This window comes from Harpia harpyja, chromosome 10 (assembly GCF_026419915.1).
Source record: "Harpia harpyja isolate bHarHar1 chromosome 10, bHarHar1 primary haplotype, whole genome shotgun sequence".
Taxonomy (NCBI): domain Eukaryota; kingdom Metazoa; phylum Chordata; class Aves; order Accipitriformes; family Accipitridae; genus Harpia; species Harpia harpyja.
This window is the reverse complement of record NC_068949.1, coordinates 36,031,724-36,050,822: the sequence shown is the minus strand read 5'-3', so window position 1 is coordinate 36,050,822 and position 19,099 is coordinate 36,031,724. Positions and strand designations below refer to the sequence as shown.

Sequence of the window (19,099 nt, the reverse complement as noted above, 5' to 3'; positions counted from 1 at the left end):
GCAGGCTACTGACAAACACATTAAAGTAAACGGACACTGATTTCTTTGAATCTGCTCCTACAAGTGAGTCACCGCAGTCGATTATCCAAATCAAATGTTTTAACAGTAGGCATCAAAAATACAGATTGGGACTAAATCATGCACAGATTCGCTCTGTGCCACACGAAAAAGGCTGGATTTCCATTACTGATGTTGTGGCACGATCACAATAAAAAGCACTCGGTAGCAATGCTGGTGCAGGCAACATCCACCCAGCTCTGACCCCGGCTCTGCTCAGCCCTTCGGCTGCGCTGGCGTAACTTTGCGCGGCCCCACAGCAAGTCAGCAGGGAAGGGCTGGTCCTTCCAGCTGACCGCCAAACAATAAATACCCTGCCAGGTTATCCTTAATATGCTTCACGAGACAACTCGCCGCTCGAACTGATGCGCGCCCGGGGCAGGGAGACGAATCCCGACTCTGCTGTGTAAGGAGCAAGAAAACACACTCGGGTGACGGGACGCCGAGGCAGACCACGTTAAAACACACCCTAACGCCTCCCGCCGCCGCCGCCCCAGGCGCTTGCTGCTGGGGAGCCGGAGAGGCTCTTACAGACCAGCAGGACGCGCCCGGGGTGCGGAGGGAGAGCCGCGAAGGCGGAGAGCAGCGCAGCCGGGAGCCCGGCACGCCGGGCGACGACGGCCTCTCCGCCGCAAGAGCCCGCCGCTCACCTCCTACCAGCTTAGGCACCTTCCCGATCCTGCCCGTGATGTCGGCCGTCAGCACCGCGAAGTCCTGCTCGTAGCTCTCGAAGTCGGAGGACATGGCGGCGGTGCCGGGGGAGGCCGCGGCCCCGCTGCGCTCCGCGGAGACCGCCGCGCTCAGCCCGGCGCGCTCAGCCGCTCCGCACCGAGGCGCTTCCGCGTTCCGCCACCTGCAAAGGCGTCCCCCGCCGCCTCCGGGCGCCTCGCCGCAGGTTCCGGCGAAACTCTCCCCCCCCGCTCAGGTGCTTTTAAACAGCACGGCCCCGCTCCCCGCTGCCGCCCCTTGCCGCTCTTCGCTTGGGGACTCGAACTGCAGCCCCGGGCCCGGAGGAGGAGGCGGCGGCGGCCCGCTCACGCCCTGCAACCCGGGACCCCGCAGCGCCCCGCCTGGTAGCCTCGCTCCTTCGGGGGGAGCGGGGGCGGAGGAACGCGGCTGCGGCACCACCGGCGGGACGCTGTTTCCCGGCGGGACCCTATTGCCAACGGACCGCCGGGGGAAGCGGGGGGGCGGCGGCTGGCTGAGCCGGAGGCGCCGGCGGGCGGAGGCGAGGGCGGGCTCCGCTCCCCCCGCCTCCCGGGCCGGCGGGCCCCGGCGCCTCCCCTTCCCCTTCCCCTTCCTCTTCCCCTTCCTCACGGCGCTGCCTCTGCCTCGGCAGCCGGCGGGACGGCGCGGGGCTGAGCGCGGCGGGAGCCATGCGCAGCGGCGGCAGCGGCGGCGGCGGCGGCGGAGGGGCGGCAGCGGGCGGGCGGCGGTAGCGGCCATGGGCGGGCCGGGGGGGCTGCGGCGGGCGCGGCGGCTGTGCCACTGGGGGCCGCTGGTGGCCCTGGCCGTGGTGGCCGTGTGCTCCGCCACCGCCATGGCGGACGCCGCGCTGTGGTACTGGCCCCTGGACACCGCCGGGGGAAGCGTCAACTTCATCATGCTCCTCAACTGGACCGTCATGATCCTCTACAACTACTTCAGCGCCATGTTTGTCGGCCCGGGGTACGTCCCTCTGGGGTGGACGCCGGTAAGCGCTGGATGGCGATGGCCTCGTCCCCGGGCCGGGCTCGGCGGGGCGGGGGGGGGCGGCGGGCGGGCCTGCCCTTGTGCCGGGGCCGGCCGCTGTGGAAGGAGGGGGTGCAGGGATCGGGAAGACCGCAGACATCGCTTATCTTCCGCTGCCACCATTACCCCTTTCTCCCCGAAGGAGGCAGCCGGCCCCTCAGGCCGCTCCTTCCTCCTTATCTTGCTTCGACGTCTTCGCTTTCTGCCTCTCTCCCGCTTCGCTGCTGCTTCCAGCGTTTCCAGTATGCTCCAGCTCACTCCGTCCCTTCCCTGTTCTGTCCGTTACGGTGGCCTGGGGCTGAACGGCCGCGCTGCTTTGTTGGCAGCAGCCGGTACGTTTTACAGGTGCTTCTCAAAGCAAAACGACAGGAAACAAGTCCTGTTAGCCGGGAGCCAGAACTTCAAGGTTACCTGCGCGCTCATGCAGACCCTGTTGTATTGACAGCTTTGCTGCTAGTAATAAGCATCAGAAGAACTTCGTTTAGCAATTTTTTTTTTTTATGTAAGCCAGAAAATTACGTGCTTATCTTATGTTCAGCACAGTATTATAAGTCAAGGTAGAAATTTGTATTTCCTTTGCTTCAGTAATCTTTTGCAAGAGTAGTACTCAAGGACCCGAATGATGCAGGTTCCGTATGTCAAGACAGCTGGCAAGAGTTTGTGTTCCAGTGGCATGACATAAAGATTAGTAATAATTACATTTCTACTTGTGGAATATTTCTCAGGACAAAGTCTAGTGAGAAGAGGATCCTGAGGTACTCCAAGCAGGACAACTGGGTATTCCACTTTGTGAACAGAGGATTTGGGCCAATATTACTACTTGTTATCTACAAGTCTCTCATCTTGCTGTAGTTGGCAAATGTGTGTGTGTAAGAGAGAGGGTGGCTAACACGAGCTAGCTGAACATTCATGCTTACCTGTACTGTATCTTAGTAGTAAGCCTAGGTTGGCTCATGGTATAAAATGGAGAGACAAGGTGCACGAGCGTTTTTTAAAAATTATGAAGGCCTCATGCTGTTTTTTACCCTCAGAACTTTGCTAGGAAACCCTGCTTGTACAGTCACTCTTGCTGATGGAAGAAGTATTTACTTCTTGTAGCAACCAGCACTTTCAGCAGTGGGAGATGGCTGTGTTGATAGCCAAGAGATTATTTCATTTTGGTTTTTTCTCTCCTCGCCACCTACCATTAAGTAGGGTTGGGTTATGAAACACACCCTGTCAGAAGAAAGCAAAGATGCTTAGGTTAGGAAAATGCCAAGATATGTATTGCCAGTAAATTGTGTATATGTCTAACACACCTATTCTTCTGTCTAAAGGAAAAATCTCAGGATTGCATGTATCTCCAATACTGTAAAGTGTGTCAATCTTATAAGGCACCACGTTCACACCACTGTCGGAAGTGTAACAGGTACTGTCTTTCTTTAAAATTGTTTTATGTCCATATTAAAGCAGCTTCAAATCTAGTGATGAGCTATTAATATGATTTGTTCTTCCACGTCTTGTATTGTGCATTTTTAAAAGACTTCCATATGAACGCTATACCTGTTTCAAATATTTGCACTTTCTAGTTATGTGATTTCTATATGGGTTTACTGTGTTTTAGTTTAATAAATAAATCTGTCTTTAACATTTTCTTTTTAGCTTGAAATCAGTTCCTCTTAAGAACTTCTTGACAGTTTTGACAAAACATTGCAGTACTGTTTCAGGGAAGTGAGCCTGTGTAAATACCTAAAAATCTTTCAGTCCTTTGTAAGTTCTGAGTCCAAATGTTCACCTGCTCAGGGAGTAGAAAAGCCTATTTTGTCATCTTTCCAAATGGGAGTTAAATGTTGATTTGAGTGGAAATTTTGGACTGTTCTTTATTCTTCACTAAAGGCTTTTGCCGGAAGGGAGTCTGCATGTTAAGTGAACTAATAAGCCTTTGGGGTCAACTTAAAAAGTTTGTGCCTTGTGCCTTGTTATGTGTTAGTCTTCCAACAGACTTGTTCTGAGGTAAAGGATGCTTTTATTATAAATAGCTGCACTGGAATTTAGTGCAGCTTGAAAAACGCAAGCCACTTCAATTTGTCTGCTGTCTGCAGTCCAGGCTGTAGTTGCGTTTATCTTCAGTTTACTGGGCAGGTCCTCCTCTGAAGGACTGTTAGAGAATGCGGTAAAAGGATATTGCAACACATTGGATTCATTTGTTATTTCTATAAACACACCATGCGCAGTCAGTGTGCTTTGAGGAATTGGAGACTGAAACTGTAGAGCAGTGCCGTAATTTGGCTGCATCATCCTGAGATTTAAAATTAGACTCTTTTCCTTGAGTGACAATCTTTACACTGAGGACTTAGTAGAAAATGGCAGTAGGTTCTGATTGTCTTTGCAAAAGAAAGTTCTTTAAATAATTTATCTTTTGTCAAATGAAACTGAAGAAACTGTAGCACATTCTCCAAATCATTTTGCTGATACGCTTTAAGAATTTTCTGCCCCCTCTACTCTGGCCAAAGTAACTAATTCCACAGGTATTTCTAGCCTGTTGCAACAAAGTAGGTAACTTAAAGCATCACTGAAAGTCTTCTATGCTGGGGCAAGTTTCAGTGTGTGAATGGAGTCACTTCTTGTGGCCCACCTCAGTGGGGTGAGTTTTCTAGCTAAGATCTAGGGAAACACTTGTGCTTATAATTATGATTACACGTTCAGGAACTTGTGTAGTGGTAGTTGAGCATGTGCTAATGAAGAATAATTAATTCTTTAAAAGGGAGAAACTGAACTTCCTATTGGGAATGGACTAGCTTAAAAAAATAATGAGGTCAGTAGTTCCAAAACAATTAACTTTTATTTTCAGAGGAGCTGGATATTTGTGCAAATCAGTCCTTTATTTATCACTTACGTTTGGTGCAGATGAATTGCAACATTATAATTAGTGACTTTTACACCCATTGAGTTAAATCAGTGCAATTTGGGATGTGGACAAATCTTTTATCAGGTGGGTTTTTGCACCTGTAAGCTACACCAAAATAACCAGCTTTATATTGAATACAAGTGTGTCTCTAGGGTGTTTACACTTCTTAAATAGATTTTTGAAAAGGACTTACAGTGGTGTGAGGTCAGTACATAGCCGTTGATGAAACTTTCAGAGGGTCTACTACTGAAAAGAAAGGCATTGACACATTTCTGTCTGTGTGTCTTTATATGTCCTTTCTGCAAGTAGTTCACAGGGGATTTGGTATTTCCTTTATTTTCCTGGTGTGCTTATTTAAAAAAATTGGCAATAATATTAGTGCTTAATTATTGTGTTGCTAGTTCTTGCAAGTCCTATTCTAGGCCTCTGTCTCCTAGTTCTGGAATATGGTGTTTATTAGCAACTAGCAAGTTTGAGTAAAGAAGGGGAGGGATAATTAGGGAGGATAGGACCTGGGAGCGCTTTTTGTTTTGTTTTCTTTCACTCTACGACATGAAATACCATTCTGAATAGCAACAAAAAAAGAAACTACTGTGTTGATCTGTCAGAAATTGGTGGGTTTACATGAATGAATGGAGGCTGAGTATGAGTAGTAGAAAGTTAGCTGTCCTTTTCTTGGAGCTTTTTGAAAAATATCATATATGTCCTTTATATTAACCAATATTTATTATTCACAGATGTGTCATGAAGATGGATCACCATTGTCCTTGGATCAACAACTGTTGTGGATACCAGAATCACGCATCTTTCACTCTATTTCTCCTCTTAGCTCCACTGGGATGCATTCACGCTTCTTTCATATTTGTTATGACTATGTACACTCAGCTTTACAACAGAGTAAGAAAACATAATTAAATGCTTAAAATATTATTTAAGTCAGATGGGTAATTTATCTCTAGAAGAATGAGACAATTTGGTTTCCTGAGAAGCAGCATGTGGAATTCCTTATTATTCTTTCAACATGTACTCTCAGTTCTGCTCTCCACCTGTGAGAAGTATGTTCATTAATTGGAGGAGAATTCAGAGAAAGTTGTTTCTATTTTCTTTCTGGTTTTTTTTTTTCCTGTTGCTTGTCATAATCACTGGGAGTTTCCTACAGCTTTGCATTGACTGAAGACAGTTTCTGAGGAGCACTTTATATAGAGAGAGACAGGCTGTGTTTTGGCTGGCACAGAAACTAGCTGCAATTTATTTCCAACACACAAGTTAGATGCGATTTATTTTCTTTTGCTTGCCACTTTTTTAGAATTGTATCCAATTCTTCAAGGAAAAAAAAAGTACGTTATTTTTGGAACTAAAAATAAATTATATTGGATTTGTTTTTAAATGGAAAAATTTAACTGCAGCAACAATGAGCAAAGCTTGTTCTGAAACACATTATCTCAGATCCATGGTTAAAATTACAAGCTTTGATTTCAGCCTTTGTGGTTGCAGTGAAGAGCTAGAAAACATCAACTGAGTGTAACAGTTGAAGGCTGCGTGTTGTATTTGCAGAGCAATAATGTTGAGAACTGCTATATGCTAAATCTTTCAGAGGAAAACCTGTAGCGTTTCCATTGAAAACGGGTACTGTGCTATGCAAACATTTTCTGTCATTTTTGTTAATGTGCCAGAGTCCAGATTTTTTTTTGCTAATTTTGGGCCTAACTCCTGGAGCTTGTAAGATGGCAATTTTGGTTTAGCTTTCCATCTAGATAAAGCCTACATCTAGCAAAGAATGTATTTCTGAAAAGTCTTTTGAATACTTTTTTTTTTATTACTCCACTTGCATTATAAACCTGTCAGAAGTTGGACGCTTACCTTCAGAGCCAGATTTCTTATTGGTAACTTGTTTTGTTTCAGCAGTTGGAATGTTCTAGAGCTGAATGATATTTTCCTTTTGCAGATATCTTTTGGGTGGAGTTCTGTAAAGATTGACATGAGTGCAGCCAAAAGAGACCCTCGACCCATTATTCCCTTTGGATTGTCTGCATTTGCTGCATCTTTATTTGCCTTAGGACTGGCATTAGGAACAACTATTGCTGTTGGTATGCTGTTTATTATCCAGGTAAGTTTATGGCTTCTCTTAAAGAAGTTAAAAGCTGCACGTTTTGCCTGGTTGTGGAGCAGAACCAGAATTCAGGATTGAAACAGGAGCAGTTTTTTAGAGCTAATGTTGCTGTGTAACTTTTCCAGGGTTCTGTGTTGCTTTTTCCCAGCTCCTCTGTTGTTACCACAATTCTTTTGTAATTATTTTTCATGGGAGAACTTGGAGGTGAAAATCTAATGAACTAAGAAAACGCAAGATGGGCTTTATAAACTTTCTGGAAAAGGCAAAAGACTTGGTATTTCAGGAGTACATGCCTCTATCTCTGAAAACAGATATAAACATGCCTGATACATTACTTCAAATGTTTGAGATCTTTGGAAGGAAACAAAAATACTCATTTCAAGCATAAAATGAAATACTGTGTGATACTGCCTAAGTGTGTAATTCTAGAGGATAGCATTAGCATGTATTTATGCTGAATCTTAATTTTGAATGTTTTATAAGTTTCAATTAAGCCTATAAAAGTTGCTTTATTCTTTAAAGCAAATTTAGTTTGTTAAATGAAGGGGTTTTTTGTCTAGCTGATGCATTTCTGCAGAAAATCAATGCTAATTTCACCTAACACTTTTACTTTAGATGAAAGTCATTTTGACAAATAAAACTTCAATCGAGTCCTGGATTGAAGAAAAGGTAAGCTTTTATTACAATATTTTTTTACTGTATTGTTACAAAGTTTATTTATCAATTTCTTGTTTCACCTCTCTGGATTTAAACCAAAGGTGTCATTTCAATTCACTGCTGACTTAACACCTACAACCAGCTTTTCCCTTACTATCTCTGAAATTCACTGGAATAGATGAGAAATCATTTAACTGCATAGATTTTTCTTTTCTTTTTTGTTTGGGAGAATTGGTGTGAACATAGAAAAATACTTGCTTTATAAGAGACTTTGCTTATCTGCTTGGAATATGTGGGTGTTTTCATCTGAAACTTGAGTTGCCTTTGCTTCTTGTTATGCCTGGCTGCGTCTTTAATTGTCCACTTCCCCTACCCATTCTAGGTGGCATGTTTTGGCTCATGATTTTCCTCATTTCCTACTTCTCTGATTAAACTTGGGAGGATTTTCCTTGATTTTGAAGAAGTACTAGAAAATAGTGAGATACCTAGTCTTCTTTTAAATTTCTCTTTGATTTCCATATCTTTATAGAGGTTTTCACAAGATTTTTCAGAAGAAATATAGCCAAGCAGCAGAAGTTAAGTTTAGAGGAAGCAAAACTGCCTCCGTGTTTAGAAACTAGTTCAGTGCTACCAGGTTATTTTGTCTAAGTCCACAAACATTTCATTATTATATTGTCTGTCTTTTATTCTGTGTCAAAATTAGCATGAGGATCTTGACTATGTATTAGTACCTAAGTATTGTAATGCCTTCTCCTTGCACAGAATTTAGCTTAGCTGGATCCTAGTCCTGTTAGAGCTTTGAATAATAGGAAAATGGAACATAAATGAGAGAAAACCCTGTTAAAGCTGTAGAGTAGAATTTGGAATAATCTGTTAAAATTTTTACATAAAACACGGGCTGCTAATATGTCCCTTCTGAACACAGACTGTAATATGTAGGTGTTTAATAAAAACAACAGTATTGCAACAAAGAGAACAAACTTCTGTGGCTGCTCCACTAGATGTCATTATTACTGAAAGAATGAGAAGTTCATGACTGCAGAATGTGGGAGATTCAGAGCATGCTTGTATATGCAATTTGTAGAGGTGGAATAGACACTACCAATGTTGAATTATGGTCATGATCATTAATCAAAGAATCCTGAGCTGTGGAAGTCGTTGTATGTGACTGAGAAATAGTCAGGCATCAGCCCTTAAAAAAAGCCATAAAATAAAATCAGAGCATGGGGTGGATTAATCAGTGCAGCCAGTTGACTCTCTTAATTATTGACTTTCTTAATTATTTTCCAGGCCAAAGACAGAATCCAGTACTACCAAACGGGCGAGACCTTTGTTTTTCCATATGATATGGGAAGTAAATGGAAGAACTTCAAGCAAGTGTTTACATGGTCTGGGATTCCTGAGGGAGATGGCCTGGATTGGCCAGTAAGAGATGGCTGTCATCAATACACTTTGACGGTAATTGATCTGCAATGATATCTCAAGTTAATCCTACCCACTAGCCAATTGTCTGCTGCCTGCTTTCCTTTGCAGTAATATACCAGCTTTTTAAATAACTAAAATAGACTGACTAGTAATACGTATACTTAAGAAACAGGAGTTCTGTCGAATGTTCTCCCATTTTTGATAGACAAAAGGTTACGCTTTTGTGAGTGCTTTTAAATGCTAATAATATTTCCTGTGTTTGTTGAATGATTTCAATACCTGACTTCATTTTGTGTTGAATACACAAGTCCTTTTAAACTGAACACTGCCTAAATTTCTATTTGTAATCATTTATAGATAGAGCAACTGAAACAGAAAGCAGACAAGCGAGTAAGAAGCGTAAGTATTTGTGAAGTTTGGTCTGAAATTACTTTGAAATATCAGTATAAATAAATGTAAGTAATTGCTGAGACTATTTCTTTTCTTGATTTTTAAACTTAGCAATTAAATAAAGACTTTGTGTTTCCACACAGTGTGCTGCAACATCTGCTTAATTAAACTTAGTATTTAGCTTTCTTTGCATTTGCTCCTTAGTTTCCAGATGGTAAGAAACGTGATAATAAAGATGACTGTGCTTCATTGTTAAGCAGTTAATTTAGAATTTAGAGTCCCTTTGACGGCTGTTGTCATTATGCTCAAATCTAACAGTATGCTTGAATTGATTTTTTTTTTTTTTTGGTATGAAACTGTCAGCAAGGCCGTAACTCCTTACAATAATATATTGCCGTGTCGTGTTCAAATTTGTAGGTGCGGTATCGAGCAGTAGAAGATTACAGTGGTGTCTGCTGCCCTGTGACTAAAGGTGTTAAAACATTCTTCACAACACCATGCACTGAAGAACCTAGAATTGCACTGAGTAAAGGGGATCTGATTTTAGCCACAAGAGGCTTAAAGTTAGTGGCTCCACACCTTTATGTTTGGTTAAAAGAAATATTGAGATGAGTTTTGGCATCTAATTACCTATTATGCTTTCTTCCCCAGACACTGGATGTACGGTGAGAAGATTCTCGACTCAGCTGCTGATGGTATGAAGCAGTTATTTTCACTTTTTCTGTTGAAAATTAAAAATCATTTTTATAGCTGTCTAGAAATGTGGACAATATTACATGTTCAGTTCTCAAAATGTATAATGACTGACCTTATTGGCATTAGCTTCTCTCCCCTCTAAAACCACATCCACAGTTTTTACTCTTTACCTCTGGTAGACTTGCCAGTTTTGATAAACATTAAATGAATCTGTCAGACTGAAAGATCACTCATCTAGTAGTTTATCAAAGATTGAGTGGGAAGGGGGACACTTCTTCATATTCTAAGGAAAAGGTAGACTTTTAGACTCTACAGAGGTTAATGATGATTTCTTTTTTTGATATTTAAATAGCGGTCTTTCCTAAACACATTCAGATTTCCTACCTAAACACCCTATGTACGTGTAAGACCTGGGATTACTCTTTGTACATCTTAAAAACAAGGAGACGTTATGTCTTTGGCTTGGGATCAAATCCAAGGACTTTGACATGCATTTACGAAACTAACAACTATGGCTATCAAAGATGTTAAAGACTCCTGCTGGTCTGCAGAGAGACAACATCACAGCCACCTGCATTGAAATTTTTACTTTTTTTTTTTTTTTAGTTTAGCCGTCCTGCTTAGGACTGAGCTAAAATTTTACCTGCCAGAGGGTACGTTAGATTCTGTTGTCTCTTCCAAACAATTGTTAATTCATTGCTTGTACATTCCGTGTTGGCAAAAGAGAGGCAGCCGACAGTCACTACATTGAAGGTGTCCATGCTTTTCATGGGAGGTCTGAAACCTTCATGGGCTTAAAAGTACTTTGGCAGCTTACTCCAATGAACTCCTTCAAACATCAAACCCAAATGAGTCATTGAAATGAGCATGGTAATACTTTGTATTGCATTGCTTCTTATGAAGATTAGCAGGAGAGATCTGTGCTATATTGAATGTGGTTTTTTTAAATCAGGTGAAATGTGGTCTGGGTGGGGAACTTGGTGTATACTGAGAGGCTGGATTAGAATTCAAACTATTATTGGCATTTTGGAGAACTAGGCTTCAAAAACGTGATGAGATTTGTTAGGAACGTATAGCAAAATGCTATAAATAGGCAGGAATAACAAGCTGCACTATAACAAGATGGAAAAATTAATGGTTAAGTAGCAGTTCTTCTGAGGAAAACAGAGTCAATCATAATCTTAAGATGAGTCAACACTTGCAAAAAAGATAAAAGCATATAGCTTCCCAGATGCATGAAGTAATCATTCCATCGTGCTCAACATTGGCAGAGACTCAGCTGAAATACTGCCACAAGTAACAGGAGTTACTGCATCTCAAGAAAGAGGAAGATCAGGTGTAAAGGGTTGAGAGGAAAACAATGAAAATAATCAGAGTACTAGAAAATGTGACTTACAAGGGAAGGCCTAAAGAATTGGGATGGCATGCCTGGAGAGGAATAGGAGATGGGAGAAAGCCTGGGTATGTGCAAATAGTCATCAGCTGTGTGCAAGTCAGTTGTAGAGAAGGTTGTCGGCTGCTTCCTGTGTCCCTGGTGTGTAGAAAGAGGAGTTGTGAACTTGAATTCTAGACAGAAAGATTCAGATAGGTATTAGGAAAGATTTTCTCGGAGTAAGGAGGGTAGAGCACTGGAAAACTTTGGAGATCTCTGAAAACATTTTAGGCAGTGGGAGAGAATCCATGCATCCCCAGGCAATGATGTTAGGAATGACTTGGATCTCCCACCTTGGAGAAGAAAATAACCTAGGTAACCTCTTGATGTCTCTTCCAGTCCTGTGTTTTTCCTCTATAGTGGTTCATGTGTTGCTCCAAGTTAATGCAACTTTTCATGTCTTAAGGTGGAATAAGAGAACGAGGCTGGTTCCCTAGGAAATGTGTGGAAAAATGCCAATATGACTCTGAAACGGATCAACCAGTGGATGGAGAGAAGAAAAACAGATAGCCTTCTCATTTTTTTTAATAAGAAATGGAATTTTTACTTCAGACCACAATCCTTTTTACTTGAAATTTTCTGTGTATTACTTTAGACTTATGCAATGAATATGTTAGGACAAGGGTTTTTTTTCCTCGCGGCTGAAAGGGTTGGATATGCCTGTGCCATGGTTTGCATACTTTTTAAACAATAAATAATTGAAGAAGCCATTCAATGGATTGCCTTCAAGATGCATCTTTCTCATCCCAAGTCAGGTTTTTTTTCTTTTTGCTGTTTAAATTGCATTCTGAGGGTTCATATTTTAGCTTTTTTCCTCAACCGCATCTGATTGTGATGCGTGATGCTTATCTTTTGTATTTTACTTTCTCTGAAGCTGCCCCTGAAAACTAAAATAAACATCTGATTCAAATTCAAGATAAAATTTGTTACCTGTGACTTTTAATGATGTGAATTGTCCATCTCAAATAAATGATACATTCATATTCACTTGTGGATTTAATTGTTCTTAGATGTACAAGAACTAGTTTGTAGGCATGGGAATGTGAACTGACGGGAGAGTAAAGATTTCACTGTTATAAGTTGTTTTTCAAGGTTAGAGAGACTTCAGCTCTTGCTACAAGAATATTCTGTGCTTTTAATGGCAAAAAAGTATAGCCAGCTGTATCTGCTCCCTCTGAAATCTGAGCATGTACCAAAAAAATGGAGTTCTTGATCCATCTTAGAGTGAAAGAAAGCAGTAGTGCCAAGAACAAAAATCTTTGTAAGCCTAGTTGCTACTGTGATTAACACCTTTCCTAAAGCATTTTTATTTAGCATCTGGTATGGATTATTGGAAGGAAGACCTTAAAATGGAGTAACCTGTACCAGGTGAAGTCTTCCTAAATGTATCCTAAATGTAGCAGGTGGTTTTGTTCTCTCATAGTTAGTCTAGTTGCATGTCAAATGTTGAGAGTTTTTGCAAGTTACTGTTTTAAAGTAACACCTGGTTTACCTTCTCCTGCATGAGTTGTCTCAGGTAGATGAGTGTTTCTTAAACAATATTAAGTGTATATAGAAATAACTACATACAGACAAACTAGCATTACTCCTGTATGCTCCTGCTCGGACTCTATCTCCAGGTTTTTGTTGCCTCCAGCCTGCTGTGTGTTAGTGCTGATGGTGAGCCATAATCCTAAATCCTAGGCTGTTCTGAGCTGTGGCAATGGTAAGTTAGTGTTCAGTTTCAGTAGCTGGCAAGCAGGTGCTTTGCCCTTCTTGAAATCAAAGCACTTATTTTCTAGAAGCAGGCTTAATTAGAGGTATGGGAGGATATCATATTCCTAGTTTCCCTGCTAGTAAGAGCTGAAAGGCCATAACTCAGCAGGATGTAGCTGTTTTGGAATACAAGCAGAAATTAATATGAAAACCTCCAAACTGCATGGAATATTCTTAGTCTCAACTGCAGTAGTTTCTGTTCAGTGTCTGGAGTCTAGAACCAAACAAAGATTACAAAAATAAGCTTGTCTTCCAGCTGAGGAAGCTGGCAGCTAAGGACCTGTTTTTCTTGACTTTGAAATGATTAAGTAGCTGCTATCTATATTAGTAGGCAGCAATTAGCAGTGTAATAGGAACAGATTAACAGCACTAATGACCACAGTTGATTGTTAGCTATTAGGAGGGGAATTTATTTAAGCTGTGGCCTGTTTATAGGGGACTGGATATCTTCTAGTGGTTGAAGAGCATCTTCAACTCTATTTCAACCTTTCAATCCAAGCAGAATTTTGCACACCAATATCAATGCATGCTGAACTACAGTGTGCCCAGGAGCTCTGCTTCAGAAGCACGCTTACAATCTGAAATGGACTCTATGTTCGGTGGGATTTTTTTTAATGCTTTCATCTTTTTTCCTTGTAGCTGTAACTTCGGTCCCACCTCTTCCCTTTTGTAGCACAGGTAACTGGTGTTTCTATTTACTGTTACAACACCTTCACTCAGTAGTGCTTGCCTACGAACAACCAGCCAAAACACCATGCATACCTCCTAAAGGCGTTTAGAGATTCTGCAGCAAAGAAAATACAAGCTGTCTTACCATTGCTGAAAACAACTGTATCAGAGCATGAAGTTTAAAGACAAACCACCTGTAAGGAACTCTGATTCTTAATACTAGTAGATTTTCTTTTCCTTTCTTTCTACCATCCCATTCTACCTTTTTTTTCTTCCTCATTCCCCACTCCCTGCTTTTTGCTTGAGGAAGACCTTTGTTTATTAAGGAAAGGAGCAGGTATAGATTTGACATAGCTGTTCTGCAGCAACTCATCAGTGAATTAGTTGATTTTCTTTTAGGTTCAAATCCCTAGAAAAGCCGAATCTGGGGGAGCTAAAAAGCAAGTGTCTTTTTCATACAGCAGTTAGCTCTATTAAACTATCTCTTGCTTTTCCCTGAGGGAAGAATTGCTCTCTTTATTTAAAATTTTGAGCTTTGCATCCTTTCCATCATCTAACAGCAAGTCTGGATGTGCGATGCCACACTAGCCTAGTGTCATGACCCAATCAGCAAGCTACCCTGGGTAGTGTGGGAGGTCGTGTAAAGCTCAAAATCCTCTCAGAGTGAATTAAGGCGAAGCGATGCCAAATGACCAATTAAATTGTTTATTGAGCTAAAACACTAGCAAAGCATATACATATGTGTGAAAACTCTAGATATTGCTGTCTGCCAGGTGAGTCAGGGAACCAAAGGGAAAGGGGAGGGGAGAAGTTTATCTGACTTTATAAAATGATTCAACATCAAACTTTAACTCTATGGATGAACTATTCAAATGACTACAATATCAAACTATGTATATGAAGTGAGGTAGATGTGGCGAAGAAAAGGAAGAGCAAGATAAAGTGCTGCAAAGAGAAGGAAGAGCAAGATAGAAAGGAGAAGAAGAGAGAGAGAGAGAGATCACCACCCTAAGATCCAGTGACATCTCGCAGGTCCGGTTTCAGATGTAGTCCGTAGAGGGCATGTGCGCTGCCCAGAGTCGCTTTTCGTCTTATGTAGTCTCTGGTTATCAGTGTCCCTCCCAAAGGAGTATTATTATTGAGCACGTGCAGTTGTTCATCTAGAAAGTTCTCAAAGAGTTCCAGGAATGGGTCTGCGGTACTTGCGTTGTTGTCTTGTTTAGGGTCCGAGTGTAGTCTCATACCGGCGCAGGCGCAAACCTTTTGTGGTTGTAGGGAGACTAATGCAGGAAGAGGCACTGTCCCGCCTCCGCGGAACCCATCTCTGTCTGCAGTCAACTCCTTTTCGAGACAATTCGTTTGAAACATACTGACAGAGTTCCCGGAATCAGTCCATGACACCTAGCGCAGGCTCTAGTATGATGGAAAGTAAGGGTGACTGCATACTGAAGAGGAACCCTGCCCTGCTATTTAAAGGAAAACAATGAAATAGGCTAATAAGAAATAGCTACCTACGTTAGTTCAGGCAGTTTTTGCACCAAACCAGAAATGGAATCTGTCATAAAACCAAACAATACTGGCCACAGTAAATGGACATCTCAGGCAGCCTGTTCAACCACCAAAGCAATGAAAGTTTTGCTTTCTACTCATCTGCCCTTGCTTTGGACTCCAATCCGAAGAGACTCTCCTTTGCAGAATAAAGCTACTGACTGTGCCAGGTGTCTCAGTTCTTAATGAGGAAGGGGCTAGATTACCACATACAACAGGCTGCAAATGACTGTTCTTGGTATTCTCATACCTGGTAACTTTGAGGTGATTGCCAACAGTAAAAGAAATCGATGAAAGAGTTCTCTCCTCAGTAGTATTAACCAGGAGGCTTCCGATTTTAATCCAGATCTCTTAAGAGTTGAGTAAATACAAGTTTGTCCTAGAGTTTAAGCATCTCCCATATAGTTAGTTTTTCAAATGCAAAGTGGTGATCAGGAGGAGAAAAGAGAACTTCCCATGCTAGGAAGCCAGTAATTTGCACGTTATTTAGTTTGTACAACTGAGTTGCCTAGCTACGACATTAGAGAATGATTCTAGAGCTGTCTTGAGAGCATTGATTGAAAAGAACCTCATTAAAGCCAAATGATGAATTAAGAGTCAGTATTTCCCTCTGAACACTTCCTTTCTGGATCAGGAACAGAAGAGACTAACCAGTAATTATTGTTGCAGGCGCAGGGGTTGTTTCATAGAGATGGAAAGAAAATACACTTAAATTGTATGTTGGTATACAATTCTTATGTGATTTGGAGAGCCAAAATCAGGCAATCTAATCCCTGATGCAGCACATATGATTGTTTCCAATTTGTTAAGTAAAAGGAAGCTATATCATCAACATTCATATTAAATATCTACCTTATGTGAATCATATCTTTATTAGTCATGGTTCTTGTCTCTAAATTGGAGAGACATGGATTAGACAGATGGACCACTCAGTGGATAAGGAATTAGCTGGATGGTCATGCTCAAAGAAAGAGTTGTTGTCAATGGCTCGATGTCTCAGTGGAGACCCATGATTGGTGTTCCTCAGGGCTCGGTATTGGGACCAGCACGGTTTAACATCTTTGTCAGCAACATGGACAGTGGGATTGAGTGCGCCCTCGGCAAGTTTGCCAATGACACCGAGCTGTGTGGCGTGGTCGACGCACTGGAGGGAAGGGATGCCATCCAGAGGGACCTTGACAGCCTTGAGAAGTGGGCCCGTGCGAACGTCATGAAGTTCAACAAGGCCAAGTGCAAGGTCCTGCACATGGGTCGGGGCAGTCCCAAGCACAAATACAGGCTGGGTGGAGAATGGGTTGAGAGCAGCCCTGAGGAGAAGGACTTGCAGGTATTAGTGGATGAAAAACTGAATATGAGCCAGCAGTGTGTGCTTGCAGCCCAGAAAGCCAATCACATTCTGGGCTGCATCAAAAGAAGTGTGGCTAGCAGGTCAAGGGAGGTGATTCTCCCCCTCTACTCCGCTCTCATGAGACCCCACCTGGAGTACTGGATTCAGCTCTGGGGCCCCGAGCGTAAGAAAGACATAGACCTGCTCGAGCAGGTCCAGAGGAGGGCCACAAAGATGATCGGGCTGGAGCACCTTCCTTATGAGGACAGGCTGAGAGAGTTGAGGTTGTTCAGCCTGGAGAAGAGAAGGCTCTGGGGACACCTTACAGCAGCCTTCCAGTACCTAAAGGGGGGCTACAGGAAAGATGGGGAGGGACTCTTTATCAGGGAGTGTAGTGATAGGATGAGGGGTAACGGTTTTAAACTGAAAAAGGGCAGATTTAGATTAGATGTAAGGAAGAAATTCTTTACTCTGAGGGTGGTGAGGCACTGGAACAGGTTGCCCAGAGAAGTTGTGGATGCCCCATCCCTGGCAGTGTTCAAGGCCAGGCTGGATGGGGCTTTGAGAAATCTGGTCTAGCGGAAGGTGTACCTGCCCATGGCAGGGGGGGTTGGAACTAGGTGATCTTTAAGGTCCCTTACAACCCAAACCATTCTATGATACCTCATTATTCAGCATGTATACACCTCTATAGTGCAGACCAAATGGATCACTTCATAATGGACAGCTACTAGATGAAAGCTTTTTAAAGGAAGTAGAGAAGAGTGGACATTATTTTTGTGCCAGTCTCTATCATGGGAAAAAAAGTCGTGGAGAATTGAACTTCATTGTAACTATAGCCAATCCTTACCTCAGATCTTTGTTCACTAACAGTACTTAAAGCCAGCTGTAGCTTTCTCCAGTGCCTGAAATAATTTTTGCACCATTTCAATGCAAGCATGCCTAAAGTACTCCTGTTTTCACTTCAGATCTATATCGTGGAAGCAGTTCATATGGCAGAAGCAGCACCCAAGAGACCAGTTTCAGACCAATTTATACTTGAATTGCTATGTATGTTTTATTGTTCAGACAGTGCCATTACCCATTCAATTCTGTCTTTGTAACACCTATTAGCAGGTGCCACAGACATGAAAAATCTAAAGCACTGTAGTTTGCCACTGTGAGAAGAGGCTTAATTGCTATTAAGAGCAAACCAAGTTCAGAGATTGAGGTGTTTTTCCTCTTCCAAAAGAGAAAGCATCTCTACTGTATTAGAGAGTGACACATACAAAATTACTACTTTTTGAGACGTGACACAGAAAAGTAGGCATTCTCTACTCAGTTCACAAGTAGGAGATCTCTTTAAGCTGAATGAAGCACTGTGATTGGTATCTGAACTCTGCTAGTTGAAGAGCCCTCCACAGAGTGCTGGGCTTCAACATCCAAGCAGATCTCTGTAGGGAAGTTTCACTTGTTGATACAATAAACCACGTACCTTTGGGGCACTGCAGCAGGTAGCATCACAGGATTCAGCCTCAAGTTTATACAGAACTTAGTTGCACTAGATTTACTGCCCCCAACTGAGTTGCTCATCAGAACCCAGTTTTAGTATACATTTCTTCTTCCCTCTGGTTCCCTTTTTTCTCCCCAGTCTCACCTCGGGGGAAAGATCAAGCCATCAGTAACTTTTAAGTCACATATTGTTTTAAGGAAGCATGGGAAAGATGAGCAGCATAGTTACATGCATTTTCAGAGTCTTAGAAGCCTTTATAGCCTCACGTTATGACAAGCACAATAAGTGACACAACAGTTCCCTCCCTGAAAATGTGAAGTTCTTTGGGTCTGGACTAGAAACAGAATTAGGTCAGTTGTTTTTACTAGTCAAACCTAAAGATGCCTTACAGCAAGGGGTGGGTCTTTCCTGACCAACAGATCTACTGGTTGGTTTTATTTTGGGATATCTGACTCAGAGCATTAAATACGAAGAGGAACAGCCACTAGCTGTAAGAAACACACAGATAAAAATTGGCATGGGAAAGCTGCATGTACTCCTCCCCCCGTTACATCCTTGTTAGCACTGCATTGCCTTTTGGATTGATACAGCCCACTACTACAGGGACAGGGAGGAACTGTCAGCAGAGACAGCATACACTGATTGAAGACATGTTTCTGAAGATGGAGACAGTACACATCTTGCCTAAATAGTCTTCTAAAGAAGCAGCTTTAGCCCTAGAAAATGATATCTGGTGCCTTATTTCATGCAATAGGCTGAGCTGGAAGAATGAATTTATGCTGAAGACTTTGGCGCATACTGGCTTACTACATGAAAAGGAAAGTTGAGTAGAGGAGCAACATCTGGTCTGGCACTATCTTATTGCCTCATGGCTTGAGCTGTGGCTGAGCAGTGACAGCACAGGAAACAAGTAAGCTTTCTGC

At 42.4% G+C, this 19,099-nt stretch overlaps 2 protein-coding genes across 6 annotated transcripts in view; one reads left to right on the top strand and one right to left on the bottom strand.

Moving 5' to 3' along the window:
* Positions 1-978, bottom strand: part of VTI1A (vesicle transport through interaction with t-SNAREs 1A) — a 275,252-nt gene extending 274,274 nt beyond the window's left edge. Inside the window, exon 1 of one of the 4 annotated variants that reach the window (XM_052799582.1) lies at positions 708-978. In XM_052799582.1, the coding sequence (XP_052655542.1) occupies positions 708-801 (94 nt within the window). In that variant the 5' untranslated portion in view covers positions 802-978. The remainder of the gene's footprint in view (positions 1-707) is intronic. The other 3 variants (XM_052799583.1, XM_052799580.1, XM_052799581.1) reach the window with 3 other exon arrangements.
* A 69-nt stretch (positions 979-1,047) lies between these two features.
* Positions 1,048-12,372, top strand: ZDHHC6 (zinc finger DHHC-type palmitoyltransferase 6). 2 transcript variants are annotated; one of them, XM_052799579.1, is made up of 10 exons: positions 1,048-1,750; positions 3,105-3,196; positions 5,413-5,572; positions 6,621-6,782; positions 7,401-7,454; positions 8,733-8,900; positions 9,225-9,266; positions 9,675-9,820; positions 9,909-9,952; positions 10,678-11,785. In XM_052799579.1, exons 1-10 carry the CDS (start codon positions 1,502-1,504, stop codon positions 10,749-10,751), a joined length of 1,191 nt encoding a protein of 396 aa, XP_052655539.1. In that variant the 5' UTR covers positions 1,048-1,501; the 3' UTR covers positions 10,752-11,785. The 2 variants fall into 2 exon arrangements, with proteins under 2 accessions (XP_052655539.1, XP_052655538.1); XM_052799578.1 differs by lacking the exon at positions 10,678-11,785 and adding an exon at positions 11,792-12,372 and having other exon boundaries at positions 1,296-1,750.
* The last annotated feature ends 6,727 nt before the right edge of the window (positions 12,373-19,099 follow it).

Bases quoted from the DNA above. Each gene is read 5' to 3' on its own strand.
- ZDHHC6 (XM_052799578.1), top strand. From the start codon at position 1,502: ATGGGCGGGCCGGGGGGGCTGCGGCGGGCGCGGCGGCTGTGCCACTGG. The intron at 6,783-7,400 runs GTAAGTTTATGG...CTTTTACTTTAG, and splicing joins GTATGCTGTTTATTATCCAG to ATGAAAGTCATTTTGACAAA. The intron at 9,267-9,674 runs GTAAGTATTTGT...TCAAATTTGTAG, and splicing joins CAGACAAGCGAGTAAGAAGC to GTGCGGTATCGAGCAGTAGA.